This window comes from Panulirus ornatus, chromosome 1 (genome assembly GCF_036320965.1).
Source record: "Panulirus ornatus isolate Po-2019 chromosome 1, ASM3632096v1, whole genome shotgun sequence".
NCBI lineage: Eukaryota > Metazoa > Arthropoda > Malacostraca > Decapoda > Palinuridae > Panulirus > Panulirus ornatus.
This window is the reverse complement of record NC_092224.1, coordinates 80,888,499-80,912,288: the sequence shown is the minus strand read 5'-3', so window position 1 is coordinate 80,912,288 and position 23,790 is coordinate 80,888,499. Positions and strand designations below refer to the sequence as shown.

General features: G+C 38.6%; 1 protein-coding gene across 8 annotated transcripts in view; it reads right to left on the bottom strand.

The window, feature by feature from the left end:
• LOC139750180 (protein ABHD18) overlaps nt 1–23,790 on the bottom strand; it is a 429,672-nt gene that overhangs the window by 335,945 nt on the left and 69,937 nt on the right. For 6 of the 8 annotated variants that reach the window (XR_011713095.1, XR_011713094.1, XR_011713098.1 and 3 more), the window contains 2 exons: nt 19,358–20,007; nt 17,121–17,234 (listed from right to left, as the gene is read on the bottom strand). Coding sequence is in view for 3 of the 8 variants with exons in the window: in XM_071664581.1 (XP_071520682.1) it covers nt 17,121–17,234; nt 19,358–20,007 (764 nt within the window). In the remaining 5 variants the exon portion in view is untranslated. Of the gene's footprint in view, nt 1–9,722; nt 11,958–17,120; nt 17,235–19,357; nt 20,008–23,790 lie in introns of those variants that run through there. The other 2 variants (XM_071664605.1, XM_071664615.1) reach the window with 1 other exon arrangement.

The window sequence follows — 23,790 nt, the reverse complement described above, 5'->3', positions numbered from 1 at the left end:
TACTACAAGTCTAACTCTACAACACAATGGTCTGCCTCAATTCTAGTATAATTCACTTCTGGAACCCAGCCCTGAGTACTTAGTCAAACTGACTACATGGTCTTCTTGCTTGGCACCAATATATGTGCAGTCTAGCTACAGCTTGGAATATTCTATGCCACTCCACAGACCTGGGTAGATCTCACCTGGCACATTTCTTCTCCCAAAGGAATCACTTGGCCTCAATGCAGCCATCCGTGTGAAAACACAGCAGGGCAGTAACTGCTACATAATTCTACGAAATTTATGTTTTCTCATTGCCAGTGTCCTACAGACGATGCCAAGTCACCAAAATTCTGAATCCTGCTTAGATAATGGCAAAATTTCCTCCATACGTAATGGACTTGTTACAGTTGCTATGCACATGCCTCAAGCTACCATCTTGCCAGACAGGCTCCTTCCCACCACGCTGAAGGCCTACCAAACTCAACTAGCTAACTTTAGTTAGATTTCTTGGGATGATAATAACTCAGCATTACTTATCACAACACTACAACCTATCATACAGTGTTGAAGGGCAGGTCAAAAGCTTCCATCACCAATTCAAAAGTGAACCCATGATATACCCTCAACCTTGAAACTCTAGTTGGCATCATGCCGCTAGCCCTCCTAAGAGTCAATTTAGCAACAATAAAAGTTGCAGTTTTCATAGCAGCAGATCTGAACCCCAGCTTCAACCTCTGGCAAACACATATTTCCAACACCATCTGCTATCCTGCTAGGCCCCTAATTTCACAGGAAAAAGCTACATACTACACTCGGTGACATCAGCCCAGTCCCACAATGCTATCCCTCCGTACGACTGACGTGAGTGCCTCAGTGTCTTCACCCTTAAGAAGGACCCTTTGAGGTGGTTATGTGAATACCCAATCATTTCAGTAGCTGTGGCAAGATCAAGGTCATTTCCAATGACTATATAAAGGCTGTGCACCTTGACACTCCAACTGATGCTATCTATCTATCTATATCTCTAACATCTGTTCTCTTCTGGTACTCCCTCAAAGGGGTGACTGTGGCAATAGAGTCTCCATAGTTAGTGAACACCAGTGCCAATTCTTAGCCTTTAGTGTCTCACCCTTAGCAGGCCACTGGCAGTGGGCCAGTCTAGAACAGTGTTTACAGAGGCTCCTACCTAATGTTCCTACTGACTACTTCTACCTAATGTTCCTACCTACTACTTCTCCCTAATGTTTCTACCTAATAGACCAGTCCAAATATTCCTACCTACTACTTCTATCTATTGCTCCTACCACTTGGCCAAAAGGCATGGTTAGCACACAGCACTCACCACAGGAAATATAGAGTTACAAAGAATGAACTGTGTGAGTTAAGTGTTATGAAGTGTTGTGTGTGACAGGGAGAGATATTTTGTTTATGAACAAAATGCCAGCAATCCACACGTGGGTGACACTGAAAGAAAAGACAGCTACCTGGGTCAGATGAGTGCAACTTGACAACTTGCTCACTATGCAGCGATCACTAACCCTCATGATGCCTGGGTGGGTAGTACTGGTAATACACCTCCCTGGTTGTTGGCTGCCTACCAACTACTACCTACTTATGTCATATCATACACACAATACTCCTTTTACCCCTAACCCTTATTCTTTTCCTCAGATAGCCATCCTAACTTCACATCTGCTGGTGAAATTCCCCATGCTGACTCTGTACCTGCAATCAGTTCTGTCTTCATACCTGTCTGCCTTCTGTTGTCTTGCAGTGTCCTCCACCATCATGTCCTACCCTTCCACAGCCTCTATCAGGATCTTCTATGCTGACCACCCTCTACATGGTACCAAACTCTCTAAGGTTCACTCTGCCAGTACATTCTACCCTGGATATCATTCCTACAGCTGTTGCTGCCATCTGCCAAACCACCTTTTCCAGCCACTCTTCTGTCTACTGAGCTACACTCTCCTTCTAAAGGTCCTTTAGACCTGGAGCAATGCCCTTGAGTTTGTCAGAACCGACGCTTCTCAAAGTCTATTTTTTCTATGGGATTCTCATATGTGTATGGTCATGTTGGTCCCTCTCCCTTCAGTTTTTTCAGACATCACAGTGGATGGGTCTGTAACTCTGTGCTCCTAGTCCTTCTTTGTGTTTCATGGTGTTTGGGTCCACTAGACCTGTGAACAGTGATAATGTGGTGGATAAATAACCTATAAATAACAAATGGTCAACAGATCAATGTAATGCAGGAAGCTCTCCATCTGTTAGCATGAAGCTGGTGGTCTGATGACTGGTAATCTCTACTAAGTCCTTATAATGAATAGTTTATGTCGTTTGTGGCAGGGGTGCATGATGTCGCCATGGTTGTTTAATTTCTTTATGGATGGGTTTGGTTAGGGAGGTGAATGCAAGAGTTTTGGAGACAGGGGCAAGTATGCAATCTGTTGTGGATGAGAGGGCTTGGGAAGTGAGTCAGTTGTTGTTCACTGATGATACACGCTGGTGGCTGATTCGGGTGAGAAACTGCAGAAGCTGTTGACAGATTTTGGCAAAGTGTGAAAGAAGAAAGCCGAGAGTAAATGTGAATAAGAGCAAGGTTACTAAGTACAGTAGGGTTGAGGGACAAGTCAATTAGGAGGTAAATTTGAATGAAGAAAAACTGGAGGAAGTGAAGTGTTTTATAAAGATCTGGGAGTGGATTTGGCAGCAGATGGAACCAAGGAAGCAGAAGTGAGTCACAGGGTGGGGGAGGGGGCGAAGGTTCTGAGAGCGTTAAAGAACGTATGGAAGGCGAGAACATTATCTCGGAAAGCAAAAATGGATATGTTTGAAGGAATAGTGGTTCCAACAATGTTATATGGTTGCGAGGCATGGGCTATGGATAGGGTTGTGCGAAGGAGGGAGGCTATGTTGGAAATGAGATGTTTGGGGACAATATGTGGTGTGAGGTGGTTTGATCGAGTAAGTAATGAAAGGGTAAGAGAGATGTGTGGAAATAAAAACAAGTGTGGTTGAGAGAGCAGAGGAAGGTGTTTTGAAATAGTTTGGTCATATGGAGAGAATGAGTGAGGAAAGATTGACAAAAGAGGATATATGTGTGTCAGAGGTGGGGGGAACGAGAAGTGGGAGACCAAATTGGAGGTGGAAGGATGGAGTGAAAAGATTTTGAGCGATCAGGGCCTGAACATGCAGGAGGGTGAAAGGTGTGCAAGGAATAGAGTGAATTGGAATGATGTGGTATACCAGGGTCGACGTGCTGTCAATGGATTGAACCAGGGCATGTGAAGCGTCTGGGGAAAACCATGGAAAGTTTTGTGGGGCCTGGATGTGAAAAAGGGAGCTGTGGTTTTGGTCCATTATACATGACAGCTAGAGACTGAGTGTGAACGAATGTGGCCTTTGTTGTCTTTGCCTAGCGCTACCTTGCGCACGTGTGGGGTAGGGGGGTGTCATTTCACGTGTGGCGGGGTGGCAACGGGAATGAATAAAGGCAGCAAATATGAACTATGTACATGTGTATATATGTATATGTCTGAGTATGTATATATATATATGTATACATTGAAATGTATAGGTATGTATATGTGGATGTGTATGTATATACATTTCAATTTATAGTTTCTTTTTCTACTCATCAAGGTAAGGCAAAGCTTCAACTTCATGTGAATCTTTTTGTTTTCAATAAATTGCAATAAGAGGTATTTTTTTCTTTTCGTTTTTCCCTGCCAGTTTTGTTGGACCCAAGGGTACTAAAATCATTCCACATTATTGATGGCATTGTTTTATGGTTAAATAACTGCTAACCTTTGTCAACCTGATCTGACACCTTGACCAATGTGGTTAAACTAATCTTCAACCCAGATGGCTACATAAAGTGCTCTAGTCCTAACATTTCATATCTTGAGTATTTTCTTGACAACTTGAGCCCCATCACAATGAAGGGGAAGGGATGGCACTAAAGAGATATTCTATATCACAACAAAAACAACAAAAAACACAGAAAAAGCATCATCCCCATCTTAAGAGAACCTTTGGCCCATGGATCAAGGATACTTCAGCTCTCTGAAGGGTTGAATATCAAAGCACAAGTCAACAACCACCAGCAACATATATATAGTGGTTAATTCTGTGCTTGGATTGTCACTGGGATCTCATTTCTCAACCAAGTTAAATCTCTACACAGCAACAATCAGGACTTCTTCTATCTGGTGATCTACCTTATTTGATTATATCACATTAACATTCTTTGATAACACTTTAAAGAATACTTATTTATATTCATCATACTTTGTCACTGTCTCTCGCGTTAGTGAAGTAGTGCAAGGAAACAAACAAAAGAATGGCCCAACACAATGTATACATAAATGTATATATACAGACATATACATATACACAAATGCACATATTCATACAAAATGCCTTCATCCATTCCCGCCGCCACCCCGCCACACATGAAATGGCATCCCCCCCTCCCCCAACATGTGTGCGAGGTAGCGCTAGGAAAAGACAACAAAGGCCACATTCACACTCAGTCTCTAGTTGTCATGTATAATGCACCGAAACCACAGCTCCTTTTCCACATCCAAGCCCCACAAAACTTTCCATGGTTTACCCCAGATGCTTCACATGCCCTGGTTCAATCAACTGACAGCACGTTGACCCCGGTATACCACATCATTCCAATTCACTCTATTCCTTGCACGCCTTTCACCCTCCTGTATGCTCAGGACCCGATCACTCAAAATCTTTTTCACTCCATCCTTCCACCTCCAATTTGGTCTACAACTTCTCCTCGTTCCCTCCACCTCTAACACATATATCCTCTTCGTCAATCTTTCCTCACTCATTCTCTCCATGTGACCAAACCATTTCAATACACCCTTTTCTGCTCTCTCAACCACACTCTTTTTTATTACCACACATCTCTCTTACTCTTTCATTACTTACTTGATCAAATCACCTCACACCACATATTGTCCTTAAACATCTCATTTCCAACACATCCACCCTCCTCTAAACAACCCTATCTATAGCCCATGCCTCACAACCATATAACATTCTTGGAACCACTATTCCTTCAAACATACCCATTTTTGCTCTCCAAGAGAACGTTCTCATCTTCCACACATTCTTCAACGCTCCCAGAACTTTCACCTCCTCCCCCACCATGTGACTCACTTCCACTTCCATGGTTCCATCCGCAGCTAAATCCACTCCCAGATATCTAAAACACTTCACTTCCTCCAGTTTCTCTCCATTCAAACTTACCCCCCAATTTCCTTGTCCCTCAACCCTACTGAACCTAATAACCTTGCTCTTATTCACATTTATTCTCACCTTTCCTCTTTCACACACTTTACCCAACTCAGTCACCAACTTCTGCAGTTTCTGACCCGAATCAGCCACATGCGCTGTATCATCAGCGAACATCTGACTCACTTCCCAAGCCCTCTCATCCACAACATATGGCATACCTACCCCCCTTTCCAAAACTCTTGCATTCACCTTCCTAACCACCCCATCCATAAACAAATTAAACAACCATGGAAACATCACGCACCCCTGCCACAAACCGACATTCACTGGGAACCAATCACTTTCCTCTCTTCCTACTCGTATACATGCCTTACATCCTCAATAAAAACCTTTCACTGCTTCTCGAAACTTACCTCCCACACCATATACTCTTAATACTTTCCACAAAGCATCTTTATCAACTCTATCATATGCCTTCTCCAAAGCCATAAATGCTACATACAAAACCATCTGTTTTTCTAAGTATTTCTCATATACTTTCTTCAAAGCAAACACTTGATCCATACATCCTCTAACACTTCTGAAACCACACTGCTCTTCCCCAGTCTGATGCTCTGTGCATGCCTTGACCCTCTCAATCAATACCCTCCCATATAATTTCCCAGGAATACTCAACAAACTTATACCTCTGAAATTTGAACACTCACCTTTATCCCCTTTGCCTCTGTATGAGAATATATTTATTGATATTTCAAAATTGTTCTGCATACTCTTAGTTTGGCCAAAATGAGAATCTAAGACTGCCTATGAATCCCTACTTGAAAGAGATAGACAATAATGTTACTCTAGAAACAACGGACAGGTAGTTTAAAGGCTACCTTCATCATCATCCACATTTTCAAACACTGTGAACAATGTCATCAAAGGGAAATCACAAACTGTTCCTCGTAAAACCACACATAGGCAGAATTCCAAGAAACTATTAAAATTCCCATGCTTATCTACACAATGTACACAGTACTAGGCACAAAATGGAAGATATAGCTAATGCAAGACTTAATTCAGTAAAGACCACATAAATAGAGCTTGTTCCAAGTATTAACAGTCTGATACTATGCAGCTGGCTGCAAATTGTCATGCATCTCACAAATTGCTGAACATTAAATTCATGTAAATGCTAAAAGTGCAAATAAGTGCTAAATGTGAAAAGCACTCCATATTTGCCTAGAGTAGAATTAAGCCATAATGAGGATCACACATTCCATCTACTGATCTGGTACAGCTAAATCTAACACATTGTGAAAAAGTAAATATTCGTACCACACAGTCAAACTGCATTTATCATCCAAAACTGTTGCTTTAATGACCAGTTTTTGTGCATCAGTCTAGAGTATCAACACCATATAAATGCAGTGTGAAGAATGGATTAGTATTTCACACTTTCACACTCTGCATATCAGGACATCTTATTTAAGCAAACTACTGTCTGTCATATGATCCCACTCAAAACAACTGCAGGTACATTCTTTTAATACTGAGATTAGCTACTACCTGTCCTTACCACACATTAAAAGAAAAAATGGCCTCCTGCCCTTCATATACTTCCTATCCATTAATAAACCATAACCTGAATACAATTGTATTTCCTTAAAAATCATTACAGTATTTCCTTCATACAAGCCAAACTCTGTTCACCACCTGATAATACTCTCATTTGCTCCAGTCTCAATTTTGGTTATCTCATTATGGTAGAAATTCCAAGTAACTGCAAAACTGTACTGTGGAACTTCAATGTCTAGATGTACCATACAACAGTGTGAACAAAAGACAATCACATTACCTATTTTCAAGAAGATAAACCCAACTAAAATAATCAGCAGCAGAGAATATAATGGCTTTCAGACCATAAAAGTTCCCATGCACATTGGCAACATACCCAGAGAACAGCTAAGAGTAAATTGTCATACAAATATATAACAAAAAACAGAAAAAGTACATTCATAATGATCATAGTTTGCAAAATGGAGAATGGTAGTCTGTTAATTCCTCAGCAGTCACTCTTTGGAGTTATAATATACCGCTATATTCTCCTTCAAAAGTTCTTTCATATAACATACAATCTGTGATGTCCACATGCTCAGATGGCCATCATGGATTCAGTGAAACATGAAAAATCTGGGATCTTACAAACAAATCTAAATCAAACCACCCACCAAATACTTCCAATCTGACTTTAATTGGCTAGCAGTTTTTGAAAGGTGAAAAGTTGACGCATGATGCAACTGGAAAGAAGCAGTGCATTAATTCAGCAAAATGATCTTCAAAGGGGACAGTGAACCTAATAGTATAAGGGACTTCTGAAACCATTTCCCAAGACTCTTTCATGGAAACTGGCCTAACGTAAGCATAAGTGCATAAAAATAAATGCTATGGCTGACACCATTTACACTATGTACTCACAATTAATGATAAGTTTCTTTCTGACTTTGTTGTAAGACAACTAAAGGACGATATGCCATTAACAGTAAAGAAATCGTATCCACATCCAAAGGGGTTTGAGGGGTGCAAATGAGCCCACCCACTACCACCAGAGTTCCCCTTGCCCATTATCATTATTCAACTTTACTCCAAAAGTCAGAAAATGTTACCTTTATTGGCACATATGATTCAGTAAAAATCTCAGCCAGTTAGGTGAGCAGATCAAAACCAACATGACTTGCCCTAAGGCAGTGAGTCTGATGTTAAGTTCAAAAATCTCATGAACAGATGCCACTTTGTTGACCTGAAATGACAGATGCTTGGGGCAAATTTCCCACAGTACACAGGTCACCAACACCAACGTTTGGTATGACATGTCCTATAAGCAACAAGAGATGTAGCTGGGGGTTAGATTGTAAATAACAGGCTCGCTGCCAGGCACCTGCCAGTTTCTACAGTTTTATGGGTGTCACCATGCTGATTCTGAGTACTTTAGGATTTTCTGTGAATATTAAAATCCATTTCCCTAAATTCAAGTTCTTCACTCGGAACATGACACCTAATTTCCCTACATCTATCACCTTCTTAGTAATGGAAGATGCACAGCCCAGAGTAACATAAAAGAGAGCAAGAAAAGGCTGAAATAAGGTGTCAAAGCCTACAGATTCTTCCAACCCCTGAAAAAGACATACTGGTGATTTTATGAGAGCATATTTTCAATTTTGTATCTTTACATATTCATTCAAATCCAGGAATTTTTTTAATTTGATCTCATCTTTGCTCCTTTTACATCCTCATCTACCTCATAATCAAGTAAAAGATGGTTGCACTTACCAAATTCATTAAGTGGCAGAAGGCTAATAAGCTTGTTACAAGATGGAGGGAATGTTAAAAGTGTTGATACTCTAATTTTCAAAAGTTGCAAAATCCTGATACCACAAATAAAAATCCATAAAAAGGAAGGTATGTTTAATGATGGATAATAAGAAATGTATTGGAGCTTGAGTATTCATAAAAGAAAGACCATAATCTAATACAACAGTTTCATGATGTCAAACAGATTACAGTCCCACTATTTTCAGTTCCAGACCCTCATTTCCTTATCCTGATTTCCAAGACTGTTGAAATATAAGAATATTCCTCAAAAAAATTTTTATAAAAAATATTCAATGAACCTGTTCAAAACTACTGTTAAAGAGAGCATTATATCTACAAAATTATTTATTTTTAACCATGACTACATAACACTTGGCACCATAATAAAAAGACAGGAAGGTCACACATTAAACTTTTTCATAACTTACTATCAGAGATTTGTCAAAGTACTACAAACAGCATTGAATCTCAACTGAATTAGTGAGTAATATATAAGAGTATGAAATAACCCCAGAAATACAAATAGTACATTTTGAAAATAATGCATCTATTTATACAGCCAGCAACTCACCCACAATATCCTTTATTCACTTGAAGATGTTGCAGATGTTGGTCTTATTACATCTTTAAAGTTAAAAAGTAAGAAGTGCTTGTATAAGTCTGAAAGTTTATTTTTTACTTTAACAAATATGGGCTGAAGATGTGTGTCAGTCATTTAGAAGGTTGTCAGTTCCTGATTCATCCTATGGAACTGAGAATGAAGTTAATGATGTTAAACTGACAGACAGACAGATTTAAAGAGCTATATTTTCAACAGCAAGTTCTGAGTGATGATCAAAATTCCCCAGATACTTTCTACAACAAAAACTACTGGAAATTCGACCTAGCCCTCCTTTCACCCTCCTGCATGTTCAGGCCCCGATCACACAAAATCTTTTTCACTCCATCTTTCCACCTCCAATTTGGTCTCCCTCTTCTCCTCGTTCCCTCCACCTCCGACACATATATCCTCTTGGTCAATCTCTCCTCACTCATTCTCTCCATGTGCCCAAACCATTTCAAAACACCCTCTTCTGCTCTCTCGACCACGCTCTTTTTATTTCCACACATCTCTCTTACCCTTACGTTACTTACTCGATCAAACCACCTCACACCACACATTGTCCTCAAACATCTCATTTCCAGCACATCCATCCTCCTGCGCACATCTCTATCCATAGCCCACGCCTCGCAACCATACAGCATTGTTGGAACCACTATTCCCTCAAACATACCCATTTTTGCTTTCCGAGATAATGTTCTCGACTTCCACACATTTTTCAAGGCTCCCAAAATTTTCGCCCCCTCCCCCACCCTATGATCCACTTCCGCTTCCATGGTTCCATCCGCTGACAGATCCACTCCCAGATATCTAAAACACTTCACTTCCTCCAGTTTTTCTCCATTCAAACTCACCTCCCAATTGACTTGACCCTCACCCCTACTGTACCTAATAACCTTGCTCTTATTCACATTTACTCTCAACTTTCTTCTTCCACACACTTTACCAAACTCAGTCACCAGCTTCTGCAGTTTCTCACATGAATCAGCCACCAGCGCTGTATCATCAGCGAACAACAATTGACTCACTTCCCAAGCTCTCTCATCCCCAACAGACTTCATACTTGCCCCTCTTTCCAGGACTCTTGCATTTACCTCCTTTACAACCCCATCCATAAACAAATTAAACAACCATGGAGACATCACACACCCCTGCCGCAAACCTACATTCACTGAGAACCAATCACTTTCCTCTCTTCCTACACGTACACATGCCTTACATCCTCGATAAAAACTTTTCACTGCTTCTAACAACTTGCCTCCCACACCATATATTCTTAATACCTTCCACAGAGCATCTCTATCAACTCTATCATATGCCTTCTCCAGATCCATAAATGCTACATACAAATCCATTTGCTTTTCTAAGTATTTCTCACATACATTCTTCAAAGCAAACACCTGATCCACACATCCTCTACCACTTCTGAAACCGCACTGCTCTTCCCCAATCTGATGCTCTGTACATGCCTTCACCCTCTCAATCAATACCCTCCCATATAATTTACCAGGAATACTCAACAAACTTATACCTCTGTAATTTGAGCACTCACTCTTATCCCCTTTGCCTTTGTACAATGGCACTATGCACGCATTCCGCCAATCCTCAGGCACCTCACCATGAGTCATACATACATTAAATAACCTTACCAACCAGTCAACAATACAGTCACCCCCTTTCTTAATAAATTCCACTGCAATACCATCCAAACCTGCTGCCTTGCCGGCTTTCATCTTCCGCAAAGCTTTTACTACCTCTTCTCTGTTTACCAAATCATTTTCCCTCCTACCTATATCCTACATAATTTTCAAAATGAGACCCAGACTTCCTACAAATCAGTTTGATCACATAAGTAGCCTCTTATTCAATGCATGACAACTCACAACTTTCAAATTTCCTTTCTGTCCTTCACCATCTATGAGCATTCTGGATCGCAAATTGTCCGTCATGTTTTATATAAAAGTAGCAAAACTACAAAAGTATATGCAACTAAAAGAATATTAGTTTTAGGTCCCATTGAACACTTCAGATACCACTCGAATCAATTATCTGGTACTCTGGATATATGGGTTTTAAATATAAAGTTCTACAAGACAAATCAGCATTTTTGTAGAAAATGTGACACACTTCCATTACATGAGTGTTAAAATTTAACTCCTAATTTTAACTCCTGTGCCAAATGCAGAAGAGATAGATATATAAGAAGAGCATATACAATTCTACAAGGTGAATCAGCATTTTCTAGGACATGTGACACATTTCCATAACAAGACAGTAATAAAATTTAACCCCTATGCCAAAGGCAGAATGGCAAGACAAATAACAAGAGCAATGCTCAGCTTTTATGTGCAATATTTCCAGGTTAGGCACTAACACTAGCTTTGAAAGCCCACTCCTTACTGGGACTTTTGTGCATTCATATTAATAAGCTACCATGATGCAGTCATATCACTTAATGTGAATTAGTTTAACACCTCATGTGATTATCTTTCTGATTGTGACTAATACAAATTTAAAGGGCTCATAACATGAAACACTCTTATTTACATCGTTATGATTAACATTTTGCTCTGTAAGGCAAAATGGCAGTGCAAAATCTCACCCCATAAAGGTGGTTAATTCTAGATAAAGCATGCCCACAAATCAAAATCTTATTTTGTAACTAGAATTAAAATGATGGCAGACTAAGTCCCAAACAGAGACATTTCAACTATGATATTTTCCTATTACCCGATCAAAGGAGTCTGTGATGGCTTGCCTGAAAAAAGCAAAAGGAGGAATATTATGAAACATTCTCTGTTCCCTATTCTAATACACTCTTTACAGTTTCTGCTGACACATAATCATAGTTTACTATTATCTATCAAAGCTACAAGAGCAAACTAGTATATCATACTTAGAAAATGCTAAAGGAAATCCATCATGAAATCCTATCACAAAAATCTTTCACAATTATCAATTTATAAACTTTTTCTATAATGAAATAATTCAACCCAGTATAAGGCAGAGAGTTGTAAAAAAAAAATCTAAGTCTAACCAACCCTTTATTTGTAATGGAATAAAACCCTAGCTTTTTGAAAAAAACTCAGGTTCTTTGGGAACATTAAATCTGATTTTATACTAAAATCATCAATGTACTAGAGGTTCCAAACAGATAATGATTAATGTTTATTATTTGCAGGCATAACATTAAGACTAAAGCTCATACAATATCTGAGTTGTTTTTGGGCATCGGCAAGCATATGCAATGTATTTGTAATGTTGTGATGCTGCAGTCTGTGAATCCGCTGAGTACTGCCACATTACTTCTTTAATTTCTTACTGTTTTACATGTATTCTGTATCTTAATTAAGTTTCTGTTGTTTATAATGATGCTTCAAGCTTCACCATTTCATAGAGGATATTACATAGTACAAATGCTTATTTGCATCATCCAAATTAACATAATCTAAGAACTGTCAAAGGGCATGGACAATATTTTCTTCTATGTAAAGAAATATTCATTACTTGAGGTCATACTCCTCTATTTTTATCACAAAAAAACTTTTATTGTTGAGGACATGTCTATAGTGTATATCATAAATCTATTTTACATATACTGTAGTTTAGTTAGTAATCTAAGTGCCACAGAATGCTTAAACGTAAAGTAGAAGAGCAATCAATTGTATGTAAAAAGCAAAAATGGGTATGTTTGAAGGAATAGTGGTTCCAACAATGTTGTATGGTTGCGAGGCGTGGGCTATGGATAGAGTTGTGCGCAGGAGGATGGATGTGCTGGAAATGAGATGTTTGAGGACAATGTGTGGTGTGAGGTGGTTTGATCGAGTAAGTAACGTAAGGGTAAGAGAGATGTGTGGAAATAAAGAGAGCGTGGTTGAGAGAGCAGAAGAGGGTGTTTTGAAATGGTTTGGGCACATGGAGAGAATGAGTGAGGAAAGATTGACCAAGATGATATATGTGTCGGAGGTGGAGGGAACGAGGAGAAGTGGGAGACCAAATTGGAGGTGGAAAGATGGAGTGAAAAAGATTTTGTGTGATCGGGGCCTGAACATGCAGGAGGGTGAAAGGAGGGCAAGGAATAGAGTGAATTGGATCGATGTGGTACACCGGGGTTGACGTGCTGTCAGTGGATTGAATCAGGGCATGTGAAGCGTATGGGGTAAACCATGGAAAGCTGTGTAGGTATGTATATTTGCGTGTGTGGACGTATGTATATACATGTGTATGGGGGTGGGTTGGGCCATTTCTTTCGTCTGTTTCCTTGCGCTACCTCGCAAACGCAGGAGACATCAAAAAAAAAAAAAAAAAGTCAATGCTATAATGTTATGTATGCAATATCATAAATGCTATAAAGTTTTGGATGTTCACAATGTTACTTCAGTGTCCAACATTGTGTAAAGAAAGTTACTAACATTGCAATTTCATTTGTGTTTTAAGACAACATGAAATGTAAATTCTCATGGGGAAAGCACAATTTTTCCTTTAATGTAATGAAATAGCTACTTATATACCATCATTTTGAAAAATATAGTTTTGAGTACATACCCTTATGATTTATTTCATCATCAATTTTTCCCAATACTATTCTGTGGTCTTAGTGGCTGATGCATTATCTTTTCGTGTACTGTGCTTCTCATTTAGTTACGATCCTATTTTCAGGTAAATATAACTCAATATGCATCAGTATAACTAACTTGCAATTCATTGGACACCAAAAGGGTAAGAAAACAATATCAAACAAAAATTATAACAATAAGCGTAAAAAAAAAAGTGTTAATCAAACAGCCCAATCCAAGTGGGTGTTTGGGTTACTAGCCAGTTATGTCCCAAATACAACCCTGATAAAAGCTTCCTACAAAAATACAAGTGAAGTATTTCATAATAATGTATTTTAATATTCACTCCTCTAGTACTTTAACTTCTCATAAAACTTCTCAATAATCACAAAAGTCTCATGCTCAACACAGTATTGTCAACTGTGGTTCTGATTATGCATGCTTAAAATAATGAATAACATTCTATCAATTGCAGCAAGAAGTTCTAAGTATCTGTAGTGCATCTTTTCAACACAGAGAAATGTCACATAGATCCAGAAAGATTCTAGCTAAGCCTTGTTGGATCAAGTGCAGTGGCTGCAAGATGATGCACTCAGTGTTGTGTGAGTGAGGTCAGCATATCACCAAGATCTCATCATCCACACACTACCAGTGTTCTTTCTGAATATGACTCTCGCTACATGAGGAACTCCTTATGTAAATTTTATAGGAACTTTTAATACTAGTAACTCTATCTTTTTTGTTGTTCTTTGCCCATATATACAATGGAGTATACCTCTAAGCATAAGGATAGTGAGATGAGTGTGTTACTCCAGGAAGGTTTAAAAACATGGTGTTTAGGTCAAACAGTGAATTAACTTGACCACCTTGCACATAGTGGAAGTGTGTGGAAGTGTTGCATCTATTGTGAGGCATTTTGGTGTTAAGTCAACTACCATAGAGAAGAGTGTAAACTATTACCAAAGTATAACATGCTCATTTTTGGCCTTCAGTGCTCAATTTAAGACTTAAAGCATGTCTCTTCAGGGTAACTTCCCTTAACACTCATTTTTCCATTTACCTTACCAACCATGGTTTTGGCAATCACAGGTCTTCCAGAAACATAACTCCTGTGGTTGGTATGGGACTCCTGTAAATACTAGCTTGCTCCTAAATTTTGCTTTTCCTTAAGACCCAAGCAATGGTCATCATCCTACTCCAACTCATGAGTATCCTTTCTTCATCTTAAAGAAAGGTACCATTCTAACCCTTCCAATTATCATCCTGTTGCTCTGATTTCTGCAATTTCCAAATCCTTGAGCCTCTCCTTAACTCACACTCCCTTATGCATCATGAGTCTCATTATTCTCTCTAATCATCAGCATAGCCATCACTAAGTAACATGCAGTAGATATCCTCTATTATCTTACTCATGCCTTTTTATCATCTCTGCAAGACTTTGAGAAATCCACTTACTAAAAGCTTTTGAAAGGCATAGCATTGAAGTCTGATTTCTAAGCTCCCTTTTCATGATTTTCTCCCTCACTCTGTTCTCTCATAACTAGCTTCTTTTGCCTGTCTATCTGTATCTCTCTTTATCAACATCAGTGTAGTCTGGGTTCCTCCTGTACATCAATGATTAACTTTCTTTAACAAATAACTAAATCCACTCACACACAGATAACTTAAGAAAACATTCCTCTACCTCTTTCAAATCTGCTCCGTCTTCTTGCTTGATCTATGTCTTGTTACAAGTGTTTCTATAAACTCAAATTTGGACAGGAATTCCCAATGGGACAGATGTAACCTTGACAAGTTTAATGCCTCTAAAACCTAATTTCTTCCCATTTCTCTTCTAAAACTCCTAAGAATCTTCCAATCTTCTTTGATGATTGTTCTATGATTCCATCACTCAACACCAAAAACATACTTGATATCATCATAACACTAGTCTATCTTATAAACCCTACAATGAACAAATAGCTAAGTCTGCCCCATAGAAACTGGAAGTCCCATTTATATGTCAAAATTTCTTCATTCTTTACAGTTGCTCCTGTTATACAAAGGACTGATTCTTCACTGTATGGAGATCTACTTTCACAGCAGAAGAAGCTCTACCACTATATACCAACTGACATAGTTAAGTCCACTTCAATCTGACTCATAAGTTCCCCAAATCTAACCTCATAACATGTCCTACTTGCCCTATGTTGTAGTGTTGGTTCTCATTCCCTCTTCTATAGATAACACTCTGGTTTCTGCTGAGAAAAAAGTGCTGTATGTGGGCTCCTGCCAATAGCTACACCACTTAATATTGCCAGTGCCGCACATGATTACTGTGTGGCCACTGGCTTAAGGGCAGGCCACTGTGATGTTTGTTTGCTTCCCTCTAATAATAACTTATGTAACTCTTTATCTTCTTGTGTCTTTCCCAGGAGTTACAACCTATCCCTTTACAAAAGACAGGTTTCCCACTTCCTCCAAAATTCATAAACTAATTCTCCTCTTCTCTCCCTACCTCCCTTCTGCTTAACACATTCTATATCTAACTTATATCATGGCCAAAATGAAGACTTTTGAGTATATTCAGAGCCTTTAACATGAAAAAAAACAGATTCTCAGTATTAAGCTCAGTGTGTTCCTTTAAAAAATACATTACAACCATTCTTCATCATATAAGATGAATATGTGACAATTTCATAATCTAAGACATGTGACTATACAAGAAATTAATACAATACATAATTCTATATGGGCCATGACACTGAAAATGTGGAAAATTACTTATAAGCAACAGATACTTTGTACTAAGTACTGCAGATGCAAAATTATGTGCTACTTAATTATCTCTAGCAAAAAATTCTACAATGGAGTAGTTTGTAAAGGGCAAATCAGGGATATTATTAATTCCATGTTGTTTTCAACTAATGATAATTATGGTATGTGTGTACAGTATGAATACTACGATTTTAGTAAGTATCACCCAATGATTTTAGCTTAAATTTTACATCAGAGTGCCTAGGAGGCCATGCCTACAGCTTTGAAACTTGCCAAGGAGGCCTAAGTCCATTAATTCTGAAAACAGCCCAATGTGGGATGTCTTATTTTCAATAAAGTTCATCGCTACTCTCTCACCTCATCTCTCATTGCAACGCGAACAATAGTAGAGAAGATACAAATTATATTAATAAGCCTACAGATCATTTTTCCCTAATACTGGGTCTCAGACATCAGCATCACTTAATGGGACTAACTGGGATCAGATATGCAAGACCTACAGAAATGTTTTTCTAACAAGAAAGATCTTCATATTTCAGAGAACAAAATACCCTAAATCTATGTATCAAATAAGTGATATGATCAAAACATAATAAATTCATTCTTACCGAAACACTCTGTGATTAAACAGATATGCAGTGACATGACCAGTTCGAAGAGTCCTCAGCTCACTTCCAGGCCAAATCTCAGTTAGGGGAATTATACCATCACGTGGCATGTATCTGAAATTTATAATCTTTTTATAGCTCTGCGTACAGTTAAGTGTCTCATTCCCTTCAGTACCCTGAGCATGAAACACAAATGCTGGAGAGAGTTTCTGATATATCTGAAGTAATATAATTCAAAACAAATACATATACTTTTAACCATATATCAACCACTATTCATCCATCACCTTCAATTTCATCCCTTTTACAAGGAATGAATCAAGTGCATACAGTCCTTCAATTCGTTTATACAACAATTCCCAAATTACGTCCAGTGTCCTACAGTAAACCACAGATTTTACACTAACATAGTTATTCAATTTTCACAATGTATGCTTCATTGATTTAATATATTAAGTGAGAGTAATAATTCTTGTCTCATCACTACCCTCATACAAAACACACAAAAATCATTCTCCTACAATAAAAAATGATCTTCCCTGTATCTTCACCTGAAATATTAACTTAAATCACTTTGTCTTTATTCCAAGTGGTAACTCCTACAATCAATAAATAATTTCCTAATGCTTTCCTTAAATGATCAATGATATATTGATTAAATTTTTTTTTTTTTTTTTTTTTTTTTTTTTTACCTCGTCACTGTCTCCCGCGGTTGCGAGGTAGCGCAAGGAAACAGACGAAAGAAATGGCCCAACCCCCCCATACACATGTACATACACACGTCCACACACGCAAATATACATACCTACACAGCTTTCCATGGTTTACCCCGGACGCTTCACATGCCTTGATTCAATCCACTGACAGCACGTCAACCCCTGTATACCACATCGCTCCAATTCACTCTATTCCTTGCCCTCCTTTCACCCTCCTGCATGTTCAGGCCCCGATCACACAAAATCCTTTTCACTCCATCTTTCCACCTCCAATTTGGTCTCCCACTTCTCCTCGTTCCCTCCACCTCCGACACATATATCCTCTTGGTCAATCTTTCCTCACTCATTCTCTCCATGTGCCCAAACCATTTCAAAACACCCTCTTCTGCTCTCCCAACCACGCTCTTTTTATTTCCACACATCTCTCTTACCCTTACGTTACTTACTCGATCAAACCACCTCACACCACACATTGTCCTCAAACATCTCATTTCCAGCACCTCCATCCTCCTGCGCACAACTCTATCCATAGCCCACGCCTCGCAACCATACAACATTGTTGGAACCACTATTCCTTCAAACATACCCATTTTTGCTTTCCGAGATAATGTTCTCGACTTCCACACATTTTTCAAGGCTCCCAAAATTTTCGCCCCCTCCCCCACCCTATGATCCACTTCCGCTTCCATGGTTCCATCCGCTGACAGATCCACTCCCAGATATCTAAAACACTTCACTTCCTCCAGTTTTTCTCCATTCAAACTCATCTCCCAATTGACTTGACCCTCAACCCTACTGTACCTAATAACCTTGCTCTTATTCACATTTACTCTTAACTCTCTTCTTCCACACACTTTACCAAACTCCGTCACCAGCTTCTGCAGTTTCTCACATGAATCAGCCACCAGCGCTGTATCATCAGCGAACAACAACTGACTCACTTCCCAAGCTCTCTCATCCCCAACAGACTTCATACTTGCCCCTCTTTCCAAGACTCTTGCATTTACCTCCCTAACAACAAGTGCTTAAATATCAACACAAAACACATATTCAAAAATAAACTTCTAGACAGTTGCCTACAATTGCTTACACTATAAGTTTGAAAAATAGGAGCAGAGCAGGTATGGAAAGAAAAAATGCAGGGACTTGAACAAACAGAAATCTCTGAGAGAAGGGAAAAAGACTGAAAATGTAAGCCAAACAACCAAATTGTGATGCAGTATATGTAATGATGCTAAAGGAAAAAAGACCACATCCAAAGGGATACAACTTCCAAAGACAGAATAAACTAAATGCCACTCTAACTTACAGAAGTCAAATAATGTCTCAATCACTTGTATTCTTCTTGCAAAGATCAATGGCCCTTATTTAGCTGATCCTAGATTCTAATTAGAGGTAGTTACACAAGATATATGGCAGAATAGTAGATGAGAGACTAACCATAAAATGAGACATAAGTTAAATACTGAAACCACCATACAGAGAAATATTATGAAAATATAAGCAGCAAAATATTCTTACCCATCATTTTCAGCAGCAACAATAATCACCAAAGAGGGGTCGACTGGCACACTAAAATTTCCCAGATGTGTACATTCATCCATGACGCCACGCATGAACTGCACTGCTTCCCAGGTTAATGTATCTTTCACCTCCATGTAGGGTTCAAACTTCACTGTCTTTGTGTTTGCAGCTTTCTTAGGTCGGATCCCCACAGGTGTAAATTCATGGACTGGCTTTGATACCTTTGACTTTGCTTTTCTATATCCAATTAGAATATTTTCTGAAGCAGGCTTATTAGTCTGTGACGATGGACCCTTGCTGATTTTTGACTTTGAAAAGCCAACCGATTGTAAAATATTAAACCTTGGGAGAGAAAGACTGATACTACCTCCACCTGAAGAAGCACTGTGCATTGTGTCTGTATAATACTGAGGCACAGGGTTTGTGCCATGCAGTTTGCTCTTGTTCCTTATATTTTGAGCATTTCTTATATCATATTTCAATCCACTATCACTAACTTCACTTCTGGTATGGTTAGAGCCACTAACATTTTCATTTTTCTGTTCATGCTCCCCCACCTGATCTTGCATCAATCGCTCTACATGGGATAAGCTACCTGGGAAGTCTCGAACAAATTTCTGCCCCACTTCATGGTACACTGGGAAGTGCTGTGGGAGAAACATAAGTTTAACATATTTAATATCATATCTTTAAAACAAGTTATGTGTGAAGGAACTAATTTCTACACTCTGGGACAAAATTCTTACAGTACACAAGTAATCCTACCCATTGCAGGGCAACTGGACCCTGACAGATAGCCTAAGCAACTACACAAAAGTACCCATATTCACAGTAACTATTACCAGTAGCTGAGTCATTCATGGACCTTAAAACCAAAAGAATTCTTACTAATTAACTCGCCAACTCCAGTTACTTCATGTATTAAGTGCACCCTCAGTGTATGGCTTTTCAAAAAAAAAAAATATATAAAGTTTGCCAAGCCGTTTTAAAGTTTTGCTGTGAAATAAATCAAATACATAAAAATATAACAAACCTTTACTAACATGTGTGGTGAGACTCCTAAATGAACAAATATTCACAATGCAACTATGCCAGCCACATGATGTAAGCCCTTCTTGTACAACAACATATACAAATTTCACTATGCAGTTATGCTATGATTTTCCACTTTCTAGTGATTTATGTTCAACTATTATTTAATCAATCATTCATAACTGTCCCAGTAACCCTTTCATGAAAGGGCTGAGACAAAAGTCTCATCAAAATTACTGAGCAAAGGATTACAAGTGAGACATAAATGAGAGATCACCATATGACTTACGACAGCTTAACACTACTGATAATCATATAGAAAGGAATGGAATTCTAGATGTTTGAAAAAAAGAGAGTGAAGGAGAGTTTCAAAGACTTTGAAAATAACAAAAATGAGATCAAAGTGGCAGTAGTTGGAGGAGTTAGAATGGTCTTCCTGGGGATGGCCTGCACCAATGCATGCTTTCAATAAGAAAAGAATTTTCTTTTTCTATGCTGAAGGCTCTCATCACAGACAAATGTCCACATCAAGGCTGGACATTAATCAAAATATAGAAAGAATTATAAAAAGGAAAAAGAAAAGACAAGGGAAAGTATTTATGAATTTTGGAGGAAGTGAAAGACATCTCTTTTGAAATATGCCAGGTCATAGTTACTGGGAAAGACACGAGAAAGTAGAGTACCAAAGCTGTGACTTGTAAAAAAAGGAGTAATCATCAAAACGGCTCACTCCTGAGCTATTGATGGCAACACAATAATCATGTGACGCAGCAGACTGCCAAGTATTGTGTGGTCTAGCTAGTGGTGGGAGCACACAAGAAGCCAGCTCTCAGGAGCAAAAACCAAATCAATACCTATAGAAGAGGGAAAGTGAACCAACATTGTGGCGTACAGCAAGGGGGTCAAGTTTGTAAGTTAGCCTGGAGCAGTTTATAAGTCGGACCACTTTCGACTCAACTCTGTCAAGTATGGATGCAGAGCTAGGACCACCCCAAATGTGAGAGCAGTAATCCATACAACAGCAAATCAATTCCTTGTATAAACAGAGCAACTCTTCAAAAAAGAAGTTTTGACATCTAAACATGACATCCAGTTTCTAAGAGGCAGACTTAGCTATTCCTGGAAGGTGGGGATTTATTGAGTCAGGAGGTGGAATTACAGAACTGAGTGAGAGACATCATAGAAGCTGGTCTTTCTTTATCAACTGCTGAGTCTCACCCCTTCATCAATGGCTGCAGTATTGCCACCTCCTCTAAGGCTGCCCACACTTCATGACATAAAATAACAAAGGTAAAAAAGTAGGCAATATAAGAAAGTATAAATGCAAACTAAGTAAATAAGCCATAAACAAACTCTGCCACCACATACAGCATAATCATGAGTAAGACAGTAACCATGACTTATGAACACTTCTACCATGGCCTGAAATTGGTGAAAAAAAAAAAAAAGCACAAGTACTAAATAGGGTATTTACTCAACCAAGTGGAGTACATTAGTGATACATTTACTTGATATCCTTAACCATACTTTCAATCTGTAACAAAAATAAGTAATTTACGTAATTTCATTCTCGCAGTCTAGGAGCATAGATAAAAAAGATGCACCATCACCAAAGAGGTAACCAATGAATGTTCCTACTGCCATCTGACGATCCTTTAAAGAATGGTTCACAGTGTCACTTGATGATTCAACTTTTCCCACTTCTGTTTAATCTTCCACCAACATTATCGCCTCTATCGTTCATCCCAAATGTAGAAAAAGATAAATTCTAAAAATTTTACTTTTCACCCAGAATATGTCTATATTAAACTTTATGAAAAATACCCAAAAAATCAATATACTTTCCTCTGTGTTGGTCTGGGATAGAGTAAAGTGGATCAAGGAGTGCTTCTGCAGGCTGCATGGTTGCTCTTTACCTATATAAAGTAATTATGCTTTTTTCTTCATGTAATTGCATTCTATATACATCTAATCAGATTATGCGATTATGACTTTTTTGAGAAGTGATTTCACACTTTACTTGAAAATTCTCTAACCTCTTTAGCTTTGCTGTTATGTTTTGTATATTTCCCCTAATTTCACCATGTACAACTCTTCAGATGTTTGACTTCTGACAAAGTGTCTCTCTCTTCACATCCATACACAAACATCCTCTCTGCAGGAAATTTCGATGGTGGAGTGGTGGCATTTTCTTTTATCCTCCTTAATGATATAGAAGAGATACTCAAACATCCAACATGAGTTCCTAACCTGTTGTGGCAGCTCTTTCAAAGCATTCAATCTCTTATCTACTTCTGAAGCCTGAGTAAAATTACACAATTTCTGCCCCCTTAGGGTCCTCCAACCAGAATTGCACTTCCATCTCCTCTAACTGGGTATGTTAACCTGTCTACCCTCAATTTCCCCAGTCAAAACACCAACTTTGGCAATTTTGGGAGAGCCCAGCAGTCATCACTGGATAGCTACCTTAATGACTTTTCCTAGGATAGATATTACTTAAATGGCCAGGATGCCTCATGAAATATTGAATGAGCAGGGAATGTTATCTTAGCTGGGTTGGAATCTGAAGTCTCATTTTCTATCAAATATTTTTCTCCAGAAACACAGTTTTATCACTCCTCCTCTGATGTTTGACCCATTGGAAACTGATCACAATGGGCCATGAAACTCTTTCCCTTCCCTGAAACCAACTCTGCTTTAATTTCTGTTCAGAATCACAGTAAAGCTGTCTCTGTAATGTTAAGCACAACTAAAAACAGAAGTGTGCTGTCTTGACTTCTACAAACATATCCTTTTGCTCTTTAAAAACATATCTCCAATGATTTTAGTAACCCAGCCTTTCCTCATCTCTTCTGACCTGTTCAATCTTTAGTTAACCCTCCAACTGATAAAGTTGCATTATTGGTACCTTATTCTTGTCTACATCAACTTTGGATGATTCTGCTTCTAACTGTCAGCCCTATATCTCAATACCAGCGGTATGTTTCTTGGGCTTCTGTCCAATCTCCTACTCTTTTTCTTCTCTCATTAAATGATCTCTGTTTTACTTCTAAACCTATTCATTCTAATGCTGATGATTACACATTACACATTCAACTCACTTTCTAATACTCTCTTTCTACCACTGAATGTATTTCCTCTCTTTTTCTGGAACTGCACAGTATCTCAGAATGGGGAGGCAGAACAGTAACCTGTTTAAATTCATTAGTGCTAAAATGCAAATACTCCTAATATCTCAGAATCATTCATTTCCATTTGATCTACTTCAAAACACAATTCACTTCAATAATAACATAAGCATAAAGGGTATATCCATATCCTCCACTCTATCCTAAAAACCCAATATAATCAACATAACAAAGTCTGCTTCCCAAAATCTAAAGGTTCTGCATAGGTGC